The following is a 17,888-nucleotide window of genomic DNA, read 5'->3' on the forward strand; positions in this document are numbered from 1 at the left end:
AACAATATTATGGGTATAATGTATTTCAGTTATAAGTATTAATAGTTACTAAGCATCAAAATTTCCCAAACTTTAAGCCAGGAAAGGCCAAAATTCCAGTTTAGATTATGACAATGCAGCAGGGCATCTGAGCTCTTTAAACAAACATAAAAATTTATTTAAAATAGCTTCTATGAATCAGGCATATCCTTCCTCAGATCCTGTGTTCTAAGTTGATACTAATATGGTGTTAGGACTCAAAATTATGTGACATCTGGTACCAAATGGATATGGTATTAGTGCTTGCTAAATCTCTTCTCCACTGAATGACCTAATTTTCCAAAAATACAAAAGATAATATATGCATGGGATTTAGCAAACACAAAGTAGAGACAAAGAAGAGTGTTATGGTGGCAGACAAAAAATTAGACTGCTTATTGATCAGGAAAAACTGTAGGTGTGAATTGATTCCAGCAGTAAGTTCACAAATTCTAATATGTGGAATGGATGAATCTCTGAGTATTTCGAAGTGAAAAAAAAAAGTAATGTTTGGTCTTTAGAGTGGTGTTTCAATTATCTAACCCTCATAATAGTAAAAATATTTCAGGTTTCCAACCTTTCATATATATTATGTAAGATTGGGAAGAGATTTATTGGTTACAATTGTTTGCAGTATGAACTATCTGTTTCATGACAAGAGAGTAAACAAAGAAATAAGTTTTAATTGCTTCAATCAAACTATTTGCTTGTATGAGAAATATCATCCAACATTTATTTAGAATTTGTGTAATACAGTGTGGATCAAATTTCATGATTGTCCTCACCCTTTGTGTTTGAACATTGCCCTATTCAATAATTTGATGGAGAAAGAACCATCACTGATTTCTTTGAAAAGGAAGGAGAGAGGGTGGCAACACTGAGTAAAAATGTTACAATTAATGAGACTTATTTAATTGCCTAAATTATTCTTGAGTATAGAATGTGAAGTGTTTCAATTATTTTTCAGAATTCTTGTTTAATAGCACCTGCACAGCATGATTCCAAGATCCACATTAAAGTATTTCGGTGTTTAGGAAGTTGGTTCGCAACCAATGTTATGTCCACTGAAGATCCTGTTCTTCATTCACTGCTAGGATTTGTATTTCAGTCATTGGTAGGTTATCCAAATAATGTACATAAAATTTTATTTTTTATATATCATATTTTAGCTGAAATTCTGCAGAAACATTTATTGAAATAATTGTTATATTTTCATATTTCTTTTGCAATGTACTCTTGTTCATTATCCTAAAATTAATTGTTGATATTAATACTTTTTTTTTTTTTTTGCTAATTCAAAAAAAAAAAAAAAAAAAGAAGGAAATATATTTAAAACTATTATTGAAGTTCCTCTCTCTTTTGAATTCTATAAAATATTTCCATTTATATACAGTTCAGGGTGCAGTCTCCCAATCTTTTGTATACTATGGGATAACTATTGGATACCTGTTTTCCTAAATAATATTTTAATTCATTATTATTAATATTATTACAGTAAATTTTGTTTAATTCCAACATTAATTTTCCAACAGAATTGGTGGAATTAAATTGACTTGCTCTTAAAGATTTGCTTCCTCAGATTTGGTCAGGTTGCTAGTTAAATTTACTACTATTATTTTTTCTGTGCCAACTAAGAATAAATCTCTAAACTATCTCTCTGGGACCTGTTTCCCTTTTCAAGCTCTGACGGTATTTGTTTGTTTTAGCTGCACCAGTCAGAGCTTTAGGACAGAAAATTCTTGTCCAAAGAAACCTTCCTGGAGGTCAAGAGTTACCTAACCTTATTAAAAGAATTAAGTAGCTTAAAGTAATCTTAGCATACAGTCATGGTCTAAATGCTCTTAGCTTCCTTTATATTCCCCTTATGCATAGGTCCGTGGCTTTATGAGTGGTAAAATCAGCCTCATACTCAGATAAAACTCAGGCTTACATAGAAAAACATGTTTATTAAATGGTCAAAGAGATTACAATTAAGTTTAACATGTCAAAGGCTAATCACATTTTTATCATTACTAAAACTCTATGTAAGCAAGTAAGAAATGTTCAACCTGACAAGTATGCTATACACATTCCATGGGTAAATTAAATTCACACATTGCACAAAACATAAGTCAACTTCTAAACTAAATTTTCCGTCATTTTACTCCTTCACATTAGATTGGGAACCGCACAATCTTAAATTCTCAGACTACCAGTCCACTACAGTCAATAAATCATTGCACATGGTCACTATAAAGTTCTCTTTCCTCCTAGTCAAAATTCTTGTTCCTTCTTTCATCTAAAACTAATTATTACATAGGTAAAAGAAAAGGTTTTAGTACTTAACCACCTTGACGTGATGATATCGCCATTCTTTCATCCGTCCTTTGTGTGGGGATATCTTTCTGCTACGGTAGGTTGCTGCCACGCGGAAATCACATGCTAGTCACAAATGGGGCATTTCTCTTTGCTGGACACACGCTCATCTCATGGTTTGCTGTCGTTAGCTCAACCACCATCAAAGGCGAATCCTTTGCTATCTCACATCGGTAAAACCTTGACCGATGGCCCGACAAGAGATGACGGCAGTTTTCCCGTCATCTCGCATATAGGCTTGTCCGACTCGCATCAGTCAGCAACGGGAAAAGGTTGCAACTTGTCATTGTCAAGCTTCTTTCCGATCATCAGCATCGCTGGTCTGCACGAGAACAGGCAACAACAAGAAGGCAAAAAAAACGAGAGAGAGAGAGAGAGAGAGAGCTTCAAACACGCCTGAACTCACTTTTATCCTCCTTCATAGCACTCTCTTTCTGCCTTCGAATCTTATTCACGGCGCCTCCCTATTCACTCTTATGAAGTGGTGTCATATTTCTGCTCCTCGATGAGCGCTCTTTTTGTGGAACGCAATTCCGTTCACCTTCCGCGAATGCCTCTGCCTCGGGGTTTACGTCATCGGCGGAGGTCAGCAAACAACCTTTGGACTTTTGTTAGCACTTAGATACACGTTCTTGTATAGAGCACAATTTTACATTAAAGCTTTAAACAATATATTTATGTTTAGACATGCAATTTTTTCTAATTTTCATTTTCTAAAGAAAATGTGACATGTTCTCTCATATAATATGCTTACTTTGCCAACAGTACAAGTTTTTTCTTACTTAGTATTGTGTTTTAGTTAAATCTTGAATGAATGACTCTTTTCTGGAAAGAGTCCTCATTCAAGATCAAACACTAGTTATTGCTTTAACAATTTTAAACAATACTAAAGCAATAACTAGCAATCTGATCAGAAATGAATTGGCAGCTGTGACATCTTTAAAAGCAAGTCAGGACATCGTAATTACTAGAGCCGATAAAGGCAGTGCCACGGTTATTTTAACCCAAACAACTTACCTGGAAAAAATGAATCGATTAGTTTCAGACAACAGCACCTATCAACTTCTGAAATATAACCAAAACTAATCAGATTAAAAAGAAAACAGAAGAATTATTGTTACATCCTAGTCTGCAGGTACAGTTAAAAACTACTTCCTATATGAAGAAAGGAATATAAATAGCACATTAAATTTAATAACTATGATAAATCTGGCCTTTCTGATCATGCCCTGAATTCTCTACAAGAATTGACTAGAAAGGAACATGTTGTTTACATTACAGCAAAACATGCTAGGAAAGTAAATTTAATCAGGCCTAAGAAATTGTTATGAATCACCCTAATCTTAACAATAATGGTGATCTAAAAATCCCAAGAATATGGATGCCACATATTCTACCCACATAATGTTTTAGTATGAGTTAATTATAATTAGGGTCTGTAGTGATCTTAGCATTAATATATCAAACACTTCTGTTAATTTAATGATTGGGCACCAATTTTGCTGTATTAAAAGTATTTTTATATGAATGTTCTCTGATGATGTTATAAATAGGATATAGCTTTGGTTTATTCCCCCCCCCACTAGAGGTCAGGCCAGTAGAATAACAGTTGATCAAACCATTGTTCGTTTGGTATATGTTTGAAATGTAGGAAGTTTATTGGAAGTTGGAACTTTATTTTCCACTTGGTTAGACTATAATAAATTTAGTTTAATCCTTTATCCAAGTGTAAGCAAACAAAGTTTGCGCCTGAAGTATCTTCAGGACTGAGACAACTCATAGTAAAGGTGGACCAAACTCTCATCACTCCTTGTTTCAGTACCCCCATAATGCAAAGCACATCTCCTTGCAGACATATATAATGCTATGCATTAAGGGAAGGGCCACTACCCAGACCGATAGTGGCCCTTCCACCTTCATTGAGGTGGAAGGGCCTTTATTGATCTTTATTGAGGTCTCATCAGTGGGAGCCAGACCCAGAAGTGGTGATACTAAGGCAGAAGTCATATTTATCTATACGAGTTGCCAAAAGGTGTACCACCTTATTATTAAATTACTCTGGATTTAGAGAAAGTTGTTGGAAGTTTATTTTCCACTTGGTTAGACACTTGGTTTGAAATGTAATATAGCTTGTCTTTGCATATATGTGTATACTCCAGATGATCAGCCAACAGTTTCTTCTCTGCTTCTTTTTTTAAGGTGTTTAATAAAAGAAGCTTGTGAGGTTGTGATGTGATAGATTGATGATGGAATTGTTTTGTGCGGGTTGCTAGGCAGTAATATCCGAAGGGTTGGAAGCTGTGCGTTTGTTGTATTGGGTGTCTGTTAGTGCATACCATTTTTTTTGCGTTTCGAGCTTCTATTAATTGCGTGTAGTCATTGATGTATGATTGCATACTTTCAGAAAAAAACTGCCCATTCGTTTCGGGTCAGTAAAGTTTTCAATCTGTCTTTCGTTTTGTGAACGTATAAATATGCTTGATGTTTCTTTTTAAATCTGTCATTTATAGCCTGTTTTATGAGTGCTCGGGATGCCTGGTAGCAAATTTTTTTTTGTTTCCGGGAATTGTGCTGTTCCTGCATACTAAAGCAGATTTTTCTGTGACGTTGTGATTGAAGCATTTTTTAAGGAATGTTATGTGTATTTATTGTGCGATGTGTGTTAGGATGGTTTTCTGGTATGTATCTTTTGTAAAGTATGCACTCATTGAATGAGTGTCGTGAGACCATGGCATAGGCTTGTGTTGGTGCATGCGTTAAGTGGATACTATTTTAAAAGTGTTTTTGTGAGGTGGGGTGGCAGGGATGTTATGAGTAGAGAGCCAATGGTTGAGGGGTTGTATGGTTACAAGACAGTAAATATAGGTATTATTTCTGGGAAAACTCCCATGTTACTCCTCTTAAAAACTACTATTTTTACAGCTATTTTGCCTGCTTTTGTTTAGGAGTGCCCCTTTTTAATGTCATTGGCTTTTTACTCAAGAATTCTTAGGGCATTGCAAATGTATTTTTGAGACAAATATATGTAGCATAATAGAAGAAAATTCGCACATACCTTTTCTTGGATGTTGTTGCCTGTCTTCTTTCTGCAGTGTGCATACTTCTGCTGTTATGGTGTAGAAAGGGGAGTGAATACATCACGCGAAAATTGCACATCAGATTCCTTAAAAAATTCCTCAATCACAATGTCACGCCAAAATTCCTGGCAGTATGCGGCAACAGCAAAATTCCTGGCAACAAAAAAATTTGCTACAGGGCATCCCGAGCACTCATAAAACAGGCCATAAATGACAGATTTAAAAAGAAACATCAAGCACATTCATACGTTCACAAAACGAAAAACAGATTGAAAACTTTACTGACCCCAAACGAATGGGCAGTTTTTCCGGAAAGTACCTATTCACATATCAACAACTACATGCAATTAATAGAAGCTCGACATGCAGCTTCCAACCCTTTGGATATTACCGCCTCGCAACCCACACAAAACAATTCCATCATCATTCTATCACATCACAACCTTACACCCAACGAAATCACCATCCTGAACAAAGGATTAAACTTCGCTATATCCCCAAAATACATACAAAACAAAGACATCAATATCGAAATCCAAGCAAAAGTAGAGAATAACCCTAACAAAGAAACAATATTCCACAAAATAAATAACATCATGAATAGTAAAATAATAATAAAACCCAACATTACTCCCAACTTACAAAAAGCCCTGTTATCATTAAAAACGAACCCAAACATAATGATCACAAAAGCAGACAAAGGGGATACAGTAGTCATCGTAAACCAAACCAATTACCACAATAAAATAACAGCTACCTTAAACGACCAACACACCTACCAAAAAATCCAAATTGACCCCACCCCTGACCTCATAAAACAAATCAACACCCTACACGCCCTAAAAAATCAAAACAAGATTGACAAAACCATAATGAAAAACACACCTCTCATCACACATACCCCTTGTATGTTCGGACAAATCAAAACCCACAAAGTCAGTTACCCGATACGGCCAATAGTCTTAACACCACCACAGCACCTTTATTGAAATTCGTAGCCAAACTACTCAAACCATTAATTACAATGTCAAACTCTATCATAAAAAATATGGATGACCTTTTCCAAAAAATAAATAGCATAAACCTATCCCAGGAAGACATCCTCACTTCATTGGATGCAGCTTCATTATACACTAACGTGGATGTTCCCAAAACATTAGACATCGTAGACACACTACTCACAGAAGACCACACCCTACACTCTCGTGCAAAATTAACACCTAATGATATTATACATTTAATCAAACTAATAATCTCGGCGAACTTCTTCAAGTTCAACAACAACATGTATATTCAAATTTTCGGACTCCCGATGGGCCAGAGCATCAGCGGACAACTAGCGGAATTATTCTTAGCACACATAGAATCACCCCTACTCCCCCCCTCCCCCCCACCGGCTTCACCCCTTTTATGGCAGATACGTGGATGATATTCTGTGCATTGGAGAACCAACACACATCACCACCTTACAAGCATCCCTTAACAGAAATTCACCATAGAAACTGAACAGAACAAATCCATCAATTTCTTAAACTTGACGTTAATCAGAAAAAACAACAAAATAGCCACGAAAATATACCACAAACCCACGTATATCGGTAACTACCTCCATTTCTACTCATACCGTTCATTTTCTGTTAAAAAATCGGTCATCCTATCACAATTCGTAAATGTTTACAAGTTTTCAACTAACCATAATTATCTCAACACAGAAATAAAAAAACTAACACAGATTTTTAAAAATCACAACTATCCCACACAATTAATAAATTATGCAAACAGGACAGCAAAAACCCGTCAAAACAACCCAACACAAAAAAGTTATCAAACTGCCATACATCCAGAACACATATAAAGCCTATAAATACATTTTCAAACATACTGACTACAAACTGGTATTCACCACAAGCCAAAAATTGGCAAATCCTCTAAAACCCACTAAATCTCACACACACACAAAGAAATATTAGAACATTGTCTACAAATTTACCTGCCAAAAAGACTGTGATATCACCTACCATCAGGTCTTTATGGGCAAGACTACATCCGTGACTGTAACATCCCTATTCCAGAACATTTAAACACTAAAAAAAGCAACATCAAAAAGAAAAGTAGAATACAAAGTACAGGGAAAACAGAAATAGCAGTTCACTCCCTTGAACAGAAACATACTCCGCAAATCGACAAGGCCATCATAATAGACAGACAAGACAACAAAACAATGCTTAGAATATCGGAAACGATAGCCATAAAATGTGACGAGAACTCAGTGTCCACCGACCCCACATAATCTCTGAGTGTTGGAAGCTCCACAACATAAAAATTAGGTCACAACTCCTACCAATAGGCGATAACATAAACACCAAGCTGACACGACATAGCATCCACTTTCTCCATGAGTTCAGACGACGACCCCACACGGTCGAAACGACTCGCACCCCATCAACCCTCTCCCTGGGTCCCCCTTTTTCCATAAACTCTTTCCCGTCCTCTAAAAAAAAAGTTTCTATTTTCAGCTCCCTTTTTCATCTTTTTCCTACCCTACAAAAAAGGGCCCTGCCCACCCTTAAAAATAATATATATATGTATATATATATTATATAAAAAAACCTGGATTTTTTCAAATTAATTCTCCCACATTGCGTAAGCTCTCCCCCACTCCCCTTTCCACACCATAACAGCAGAAGTATGCACACTGCAGAAAGAAGATGGGCAACAACATCCAAGAAAAGGCATGTGCATATTTTCTTCTATTATGCTACATATATTTGTCTCAAAAATTCATCTGTAATGCCCTAAGAATTCTTGAGTAAAAAGCCAATGACATTAAAAAGGAGCACTCTTAAACAAAAGCAGGCAAAATAGCCATAAAAATAATAGTTTTTAAGAGGAGTAACATGGGAGATTTTCCAGAAATAATACCTTTATTTTTAGAGTTGTAGAATTTTGTTGTTTTTTTCAAATTTTATTATAAAGTTTATTCATCATTGACCATGTATGGAGAGTTTGTGTTTTATTGTTATGTCATTTAAATTTTAAATCAGGTATGCTCCTAAGTAATTAAAACCATTAACTTGTTCTATGATTTCCTGAATTAAGTGTTATCTGTATATCTTCTGGGTATCTTCCAATTTTCGTTATCTTTGTTTTACTTGAATTTATAATCACTTTATGATTTCTACAGGTTACTTGTAATTTTGCAAGCTGGTATTGGAGATTTTATTTCTTATATGTTATAATTACTAAATCACCTATGTATGTGATATGAGTGTGATTGGTCTTCCATTGACTTTTACTTCTTTTGTTGACAATTCGTCTTAATGAGTTCTTGAATGAAAATGTTGAAAAAGCATAGAGAGAGGGAGTGGGCATGTATATCATCTGTGTATATGACTTGTGATTAGTCTTCCATCGACTTTTACCCCTTTTGTTGGCAACAGTTCTACTTCTTTTATTATTCTTGGATGAAAATGTTAAAAGGCATGGGAATAGTGGTTTGATTTAAAGTTTTTTAGTTGTGATATTTTTATATTGACTACTGCACTTGTATTCTGATAGTAGTAGTTTGAAATAAATCTTAGTGTTTCATAGTTTGTTTTTCTTTCTTAATATCTTTTTATCTCTTCTAATAAGGATATATTAAATTGTGAATTTGATGAGATATGAAATGAGCTATGTTTAAATGACTATAAAATATAGTCATTTAATCAAATCAGCATAATCATTCTAGGGAATGGTCTCTGTCACAATGATATTCTCTATTCCAGGTGATTCTCTTTCCAGGTTTCCTCTAGTAATTTATAACCCCTTCTGATTAATCTGAACACCTCTAAAGAATGCATATTTTGGCTGTCCTCTTCTTTCCCCCCCCCTGATATCTTTCCTTCTAATACATTTATAATCAATTCCTTATGTCTATATGTGTCCCAGAAATATCATCTTTCTTTTTATGATTGTCTTCAATACTGTGTTCTCTTTTATTTCATGCACAAGTTCTTTGTTAGTTTTTTTTCTCTCCAGTTTACTCTTAGAAGTACTCTCCAATAGTACATTTCATATGCATCAATTCTTTTCCAGTCTTCTGCTGTTATAGTACAAGTCTCACAATCATGTAAGAATATGCTCTAAATGATTTTATAAATCTTTTATGATATCTCTCCTTATCTTACTTGTAATAAATGATCTCTTTTTCTTTAATACTTCTTTTGTCCATAGCAATTCTTCTTGAATAGTTGAATAGTTTTTCCATAATTTATGAACGATTTTAATTGTTCGATATGCTTATCTCTAGCAATTATTATTTTATCCATATTATTTTGTTCTCTTGAACCTGCCACCATTATTTTAATTTTTGCTGCAAATATCTTAAGTCCACAATCAGTTAAAACATCATCCATCCTAGATAATGTCTGCTTTAAATCCTGTTCATTTTCAGCTAATGCAGCTGTATCATCAGCAAAGCATATCATATGCATTGGTTTTCCACCTGCAGTTACTCCTTTCATTTTTTTTTTATAAATTTCATTGCATTTTCTTATACAGATTGATAAGTAAGAACAGTGGTGGACAAAATTGACTCACAAGAATTTTGTGAGTTAATTTTGAAACTGCTAATGGGTATAAACTGTACAGTAACACACACTTCAATCCACAATTTGCACCCTTTACAGTTCCCTTCTTTCCACCTGCATACCTATGTGACAGCCTGTGTAGGGATTGATAGGATTGTATAGGAGGAAGTATGAATGAATGATACCACTCACACTATGATTCTCTAACACTATAGTTCATTCTGAGCAATTCTCCCATGTTCAGTACAAATTCTGGTCAAAGCATTAGCAAGAGAAGTGCTATTAGACTTAAAAACCAACCTGACAGCCATCTAGACATGAGAAGCTTTAAAAAATGTATAGGTTTGCATTGGAAAACATGAATCTCAAGTTGAAGATTTGATAATAACTTCAGTTCTTTTCCTTGGAATGTGTTACTGGAAAATATAATTCAATATATGAATTCATGTCTTTTATAGATGATGAAAATATTTTAAATTATTTCAGTTTGTTAGAAACCATCTACTTGGCCTTATGAAGTACTGGCTTCACTGTCGATAGGTTGTGTGTGTGTGGGGGGGAAGGGAGGATGTACCATTTCATTAAGATTTCAAAATATGAAATTGATTTGAACAATTTTCAGGATTTTGTAGTCAATAAGTGTAGATTACAATGAACAAATGAATATTTTATCACTGTTTGAAATTTTTGTATTCTAAATTGTTGTTAATCAATAAAACTTAAAATAAATAAATAGACTTTTATTTTTTTTATTTGATGAAATCATATAAGTTTCAAGACATTTAATTAAAATAACTTTAGTGCTCTTCCTAGGAATATGTTACTAGAAAATATAAGTGAACATATGAATTTATGTCTTTTATCAAATGATGTTTTTTTTTTTAATAAGCTAGTTATTAAAAATTTACAACATCCCCGAGTAAAGGTGATCATGTACAACCTTTCTTACACCTTTCTTTACTTCTGTAGTCGCTTCATTTTGCTGTATTCATCTCTTTATTTTCTGACTGGTTTATATAAAATTTCTTAAATAGCCTTCTATCTCTTTAATATTGAAATAATGAAAGAAACTGGTTAATTCCAGTTTTTCATTATTTGAAAAAAAAAATTGTCCCATTGTACAGGGTGGTCATAAAATAATTTTCCCTCTTTGGAGGCATATATAGCTAAAACCAGTATACAGAATGAGACCAAATTTCATATTGAGACTTTTGAAGGCATGGGGAGATGATTTCCATGAAAAAAAGATTTAGTATCAAAAGTCGTCGATATGGGAAATTTTGGTGCTCTGGCAGAGCCGGAAAAAAGCGGATAATTACATTAAAGACAGATAAAATGGAATAATAACAAAAAAGTTTGGTCCTATTATAAAATCGGCTGTGAAGCCACACCATATGGTTACTTTTGTAGAATGCAGTTGTACTTGCTGGATCGCTTGGGGATGTTCAGATGCCCAAATTCTGCAGTTGTGAGTGTTAACCGACCCATTCAGATAAAAATGAGCCTCATCACCCCACAATATTCTCCAAAAGTAACCGTGTGATATAAGATTTATAAGGCCAGTCATTGTCGGCCTCCATTCGGGCAAGAAACGTTAGCATGAAGGTCATGTGCTTATCATAATCTGCGGTAGTTAGTGCTTGCACACGACTGAACTTATATAGATAGCAGTGAAGCATTTTCCATAAGATTTTCCAGAGTACCATAAGCCATCTCAAGTTTGCGAGCTATGGCACGAGCGCTTGGACCTGTACTGGTTCCTGTGTCGTCGAACACCGTAGTAGCAACGTCCGTTACTGTCTCTTCTTGCACTGCTTTCCGTCCTCTGCCAGGTCTAACTCCTAGTGATCCAATTTCTTCAAATTTCTTAATCATAGCTCTCAGTGCTACAGCTGACATAGGACCTGTACGCAGGTTATGAAGCCTTCTAAATTCCCAAAGGGCTGCTACGGCATTGCACTGTTTAAGGTAAAACAACTTAACAAATAATGCAAGGCAGGACGCATATTGAGCACAATTCGTCAGTCATTCGAATAACTGCCTGAATGTCCCAATTTTCCCAATCCCTTTTTAAGTGGAATTGGTGGCACTGCTGTCGCGTACAGTGAAATTTGCATAATCCTTTTTACCTGCGTTTACTGCAAATATTTAACTGCTTTCGGCTCCGCCAGTGCCAAAATTTCCCTTATCGGCAACTTTTGGTACTAAATCTTTTTTTTTGCGGAATTCATCTCCCCATGCTTTTGAAAGTCTCAATATAAAATGTGGTCTTATTCAGTTTATTAGATTTAGCTACAGATTCCTCCAAAGAGGGAAAGTTATTTTATGGCCACCCTGTACATTATCGAATTCCTTTTCTAAATCTATAAAAAAAAAAAAAAAGCAACGTATGTAGCTTTATTTACTCCACTTCTTCACTCTATTATTTTTCTTATTGTTAGTATTACTTCTCTAGTTATTCATTAAATAACATTTAGTTGTCAATTTTATTCTATGCTTCACTATATTTAGTATAATCTTTGATGCATGATTGAGTAAACTTAATGTTCGATAATTTTAATAGTCTGTTGCATTCATCCCTTTCTTGGGCATTATTACCACCAAACTATTATAGAAATCATATACTTCCTGTCCCACTATCCAATAGATTAACGTAGTCACTTTAAATAAGGATTCTTGTGTTACACTCCAAAAATTTTTTAAAATTTCAGTAGATATTTTATCTGTTCCTTCACTTTTCCAGTTAGGTGATTCATTAATCGCTCTTTTAATTTCTTCATCCAGTATCTCGGTTCCAAGACTTTCTGTTTTAATAATTTCACTATATATATATATTTTCCGAGTGAAGATATTACTTCCATCTCTCTCTCTCTCTCTCTCTATTTTTCGTTTTGTCTTGTACTACTTTACTTTTTGTTTTGGGATCGCAAGTGTACACAGCACTTATTTGTTATGCCTTATCGGCAGCTCCTCCTGCTGTCTTTCATTTATGTTCAGCTTCTCTTCATATTTCTTCTACTCAGGTCTCCTTTACTTTTTTGCACTCTTCCTTAGTCTTGTTCTTTAATTTGATACTCTTTCATGCTTTCTGTACTCTTCTTTTGCTTGCTTTATTTCATTCTACTATTAAATTAAGTATCTCATTTGTTCAAAATGCCAGTTGTATTGTAAATCCTAACACTTTGATAAATAATAATAAATTTAGTTTAATCCTTTATCCAAGTGTGTGCAAACAAAGTTTGCGCCTGAAAGTATCTTCAGGACTGGGGTAAAGTGGTTCAACACCAGGCAACTCCTTGCAAAGGTGGAGCAAGCTACAACACTCCTATCTCAGTATCTCCCATGATGCAAAACACATCTCCTTGCAGATATGTCTAATGTAATGCATTAAGGGAAGGGCCACAACCCAGACTAGTTTTGACCTTTATTGAGGTCTCTTCAGTGGCAGCCATGCCCAAGTGGAGACAGAAGCATTAGCAAGGTCATCACCTCCTATAGGAGCTGCCAAACGGTGTGCCACCTTTTTATTAAATTACTCTGGATTTAGAGAAAGATGTTGAAAGTTTATTTTTCACTTGGTCAGACTATAATAAATTTAGTTTAATCCTTTATCCAAGTGTGTGCAAACAAAGTTTGCACCTGAAAGTATCTTCAGGACTAGGGTAAAGCGATACAACACCGGGCAACTCCTTGCAAAGGTGGAGCAAGCTACAACACTCCTATCTCAGTATCTCCCATAATGCAAAATACATCTCCTTGCAGATATGTATAATGTTATGCATAAAGGGAAGGGCCAATATCCAGACTAGTTTCGACCTTTATTGAGGTCTCTTTAGTGGGAGCCAGGCCCATGGGAGATACTGAGATAGGAGTGATGTTAGCTTGCTCCACCTTTTCAAGGAATTGCCCTGGTGTTGTACCCCAGTACAACACCTGTACAACACAGGTGGTCCTGAAGATACTTTCAGGCGCAAACTTTGTTTGCACACACTTGGATAAAGGATTAAACTAAATTTATTATAGTCTGACCAAGTGAAAAATAAACTTTCTAACACTTTGACTGCTGATGTTTTAATTATTTCCTTGACTATCCAGTCTTTCTCACTATTTATCTTAAGCATGCAATCTGTTTGATGGTAAAGTCATGTTTTATATATGAGTTAATGACTTTCCATCATTAACTTTTTAATGATGGAAAGTTCTTATTGTAAGATTATTGGGAAAGAGCAAACTTTATATGCTCTATGAATTAGAGATTTAAGAATGCCAAAAAAGATGCTTGTAGATAAGGTACCAGAGGACGTTCTAGTAAGGAGGATGTCCAGAAATGGCAACGTACCAGTTTTCTTTTTCCATAGTGAATTGGATGCATGAGTGAAGATTATTTATCCATTGTAGAAAAGTGGAAAGTTCATCTTCAGTGTGGGGCCAAACACCAAAAACATCATCGACGTTTAGTAGTTTGCCAAAGGTGGAGACAGAGGGCTACCCATGGCAGTACCTTCAATTTGTTGGTAGATTTTGTTTTTCCAACTGAAATAACCTGAGTGGATGACATATTCGAATATCCTTGCGATATCTGGATGGTAATCTTCATATAAAGAATTGACTGTGTCGGTTAATGGGATATTGGTGAACAGAGAATTGATATCAAAACTGACTAATATTTCAGAATCTGTAATTTTAATATCCTTGATTTTTTTTCAAGAAAATCTGAATTTTCAAGAATTTCTTACATAATATAGAACGCAATCTATCAGGACTTCCTAGCGAAGATGCCAACAAACTATGTTTTGAAGTTGCGACTTCGTTATTCAAAACCAAATTATCTCCATGCAATTTATCAAATGCTGAAATCAAAAGGTTTAACTTCTTTAAGAAAAGATAATACAATATCCATTTCTAAGGCCGATAAAGGAAAAGCTATTGTAATCATGAATAAGACTGACTATAAGACAAAAGTATCCAACCTACACGTAATCCTCCTAATTCACAAATTAAACAACTAAATAAATTACTTGATGAGGTGATTAGTTGGGATCCTAACTATGTAGATAAAATACGCACCTACTTTGGAAGAACTCCTCGTCTATGTACGACCTATCGTGAATTGCATTGATTCTCCAACTTATCAGATTGCAGAAGTATTATCACATTCCTTAAGTGCTCTCACTGGTCATTCCAGATCCTATATAAAAAACTCAACAGATTTCTTGAAAAAAATCAAGGGTATTAAAATTACAGATTCTGAAATATTAGTCAGTTTTGATATCATTTCTCTGTTCACCAATATCCCATTAACCGACACGGTCAATTCTTTATATGAAGATTACCCTCCAGATATCGTAAGGATGTTCGAATATGTTAGTCACTCAGGTTATTTCAGTTGGAAAAACAATCTACAAACAAATTGAAGGTACTGCCATGGGTAGCCCTCTGTCTCCACCTTTGGCAAACTACTATTTGAAACAATTCGAAGATATTGTGTTCTCAACCATCTCTTTGGTACCGTTATGTCGATGATGTTTTTGCTGTTTGGCCACACACTGGAGATGAACTTTCCACTTTTCTACAACGGATAAATAACCTTCACCGAAGCATCCAATTCACTATGGAAAAAGAAAACTCTGGCACCTTGCACCACACGTCTCAAAAATTTGGCATTCTTAAATCTCTAATTCATAGAACACATAAAGTTTGCTCTTCCCCAATAATCTTACAACAAGAGCTTTCCATCATTAAAAAGTTAATGGAATCAAATGATTACAACTCCAATCAAATTCAACAGATTCTTGACTCTTATGTTCCAATACCTACAGTTTTTTCAACAGTCTGCAGAGTTCCTATTCCATACATTCCAGGGATCTCAGAACCTATAGGTAGAATTCTGAAAAAGTATCAATTGATTCCAACATATATTCCTATCAACAAAATTTCTTCTTTCATACCTTCTACAAAGGATAAACTGTCTTCTCTATCTTTGGCTGGCTTTTACCAAATACCTTGCGAATGCAATGTCTCTTATTTTGGACAAACTGCCTGTTCTTTGGAAAAAAGAATAAAAGAACATCAATATTATATTGATTATAACAAACCTCTGAAGTCTGGTCTGGCACAGCACAGTATTGACTCTACTCATAGTGTCCAGTGGGATAAAGCTGTTCTCCTCCATAGATGCAGATTCAAATATGAACACTTATTCAAAGAAAGTTGTGAAACTATCTTACACTGACTGAATTTAAATAGAAATGACTGTCTTTCTCTCTCAAAGATCTGGGAGACTTTTATCTTATGTAAAAAACCATTTATCTTAATAGATTAAATTTGTTATTTTCTATTATTTCCTAGCATGCAGTAACAATTGTATTTTAACAGGTGATCCACGTTTTGCTTATATTCCATTCCTCTGTAACAGACACTGAAGATTTACTAATTAAAGATATCACTGTGGTTTTTATGTGTTTCTTTGTTATTTAATTTACTATGCCACAGGTTCCTCATAAAATCTTGACTAGTATATAATCAATCTGGTATTGTGATCTCTTGATGATATCCCTAGCACCTTTGTTTTTTTTACTGAAGAAAAGCATATTACCAAGTTATAAGCCCATGATGTGGTCAACATGTATACTTTCCACTATTTCTGTTATTACTGCGAAGATATGGATAATATGACACACTGGCTGGAAGATTTCGTCTGCTATGTGTATCAATAAGAATTTTTTTCTCCAGATAGCAGATATAGACATGGAAATGTTTGAGTTGTACTGAATTATATTTACACCAGATGTCAACACATGTTTACAAAATTCAAAGTGTTTTAAAAATTGTATCATAGCAATATCTTAATGTAAATACATGGGAATGGTTAATGAGAATATCTAAGCTCAGTAAGAATGGAATGCCATTTTTAAAGTGCTTGAGATAACTTGAGCTTGGCATGAAATGGTTAAAAATAATAAGCTCTCTAGTTTTTATATTGACCAATGAAATGGACATTTTTCAAATAAAATGTTAGAATGTTAATCTGAATGTCTGAGCATTTTCATCATCATCATCATCATCAAATTCCTGCCATGTACCCTCAAGGGGTGTACAGGATATGACAGTACTACATGAAAAATTTACATCATTACTAACTTCCTATCTACAATTTTCCTCCAAATCAGTCTATTGCTTGTCAAGACTCCAACATTATCAGATCTTATATTTCTATCTTCAAAGGCACTTTGTACCACATCAATCCACCTATATCTTGGTCTTCCTCTGGGTCGTTTTCATGCCAACCTGGCAGAGAACACTTGTTTTGCTAATCTTTCCTCTCCCATTCTATTTCAGTGACCATACCACCTGAGATTAGCTCTGCTAACGCATTCCTGGATGCTGACAATGTCAAGTTCTTTCCTAATATCCTCATTTTTAATATGATATTGCCATTGATGCCATCTGTTCACGCCTCTAATCTTTCTCAGGACTCTCATATCTGCGGTCTCTAGTCTTTGGTCAAGTGTTTTACTTCTGACCAAGCTCTCAGATCCATAAGTTAAAACTGGTTTGAACACTGTCTTGTATACAGCTAATTTAGTGTTCCGACTAATTTCTCTCTTATTCCATATGAATTTATTCAACTGACTTCCCACCATACCAGCTTTGCTGATTCTGTTGTCTATTTCTATATTTAATTTACCATCTTCAGTAAAAATCGTACCTAAGTAGCTGAAATGTTTTACTTGTTCCACAGGTTCTCCATTCACAACACAGTTGACATTTTCAGTGATTCTGCCTATTTTCATTGTCTTTGTCTTTTTATTGCTGACTTTCATACCATATCTATTACAACAGCTATTCAATTTAGTCAGAGAATCTT

The 17,888-nt window shown here is 34.7% G+C and overlaps 1 protein-coding gene across 1 annotated transcript in view; it reads left to right on the forward strand.

Annotated features, from left to right (window-relative positions):
* The window catches only part of Tnpo-SR (transportin 3), a 605,621-nt gene that overhangs the window by 179,207 nt on the left and 408,526 nt on the right, over positions 1-17,888 (forward strand). Inside the window, exon 7 of the mRNA XM_090405918.1 lies at positions 986-1,132. Within this exon, the coding sequence (XP_090262044.1) occupies positions 986-1,132 (147 nt within the window). The remainder of the gene's footprint in view (positions 1-985; positions 1,133-17,888) is intronic.

The sequence above is a fragment of the Typopeltis vanoorti genome, chromosome 16 (genome assembly GCF_054136105.1).
Source record: "Typopeltis vanoorti isolate ZY-2024b chromosome 16, IOZ_Tvanoo_1.0, whole genome shotgun sequence".
Classification (NCBI taxonomy): domain Eukaryota; kingdom Metazoa; phylum Arthropoda; class Arachnida; order Uropygi; family Thelyphonidae; genus Typopeltis; species Typopeltis vanoorti.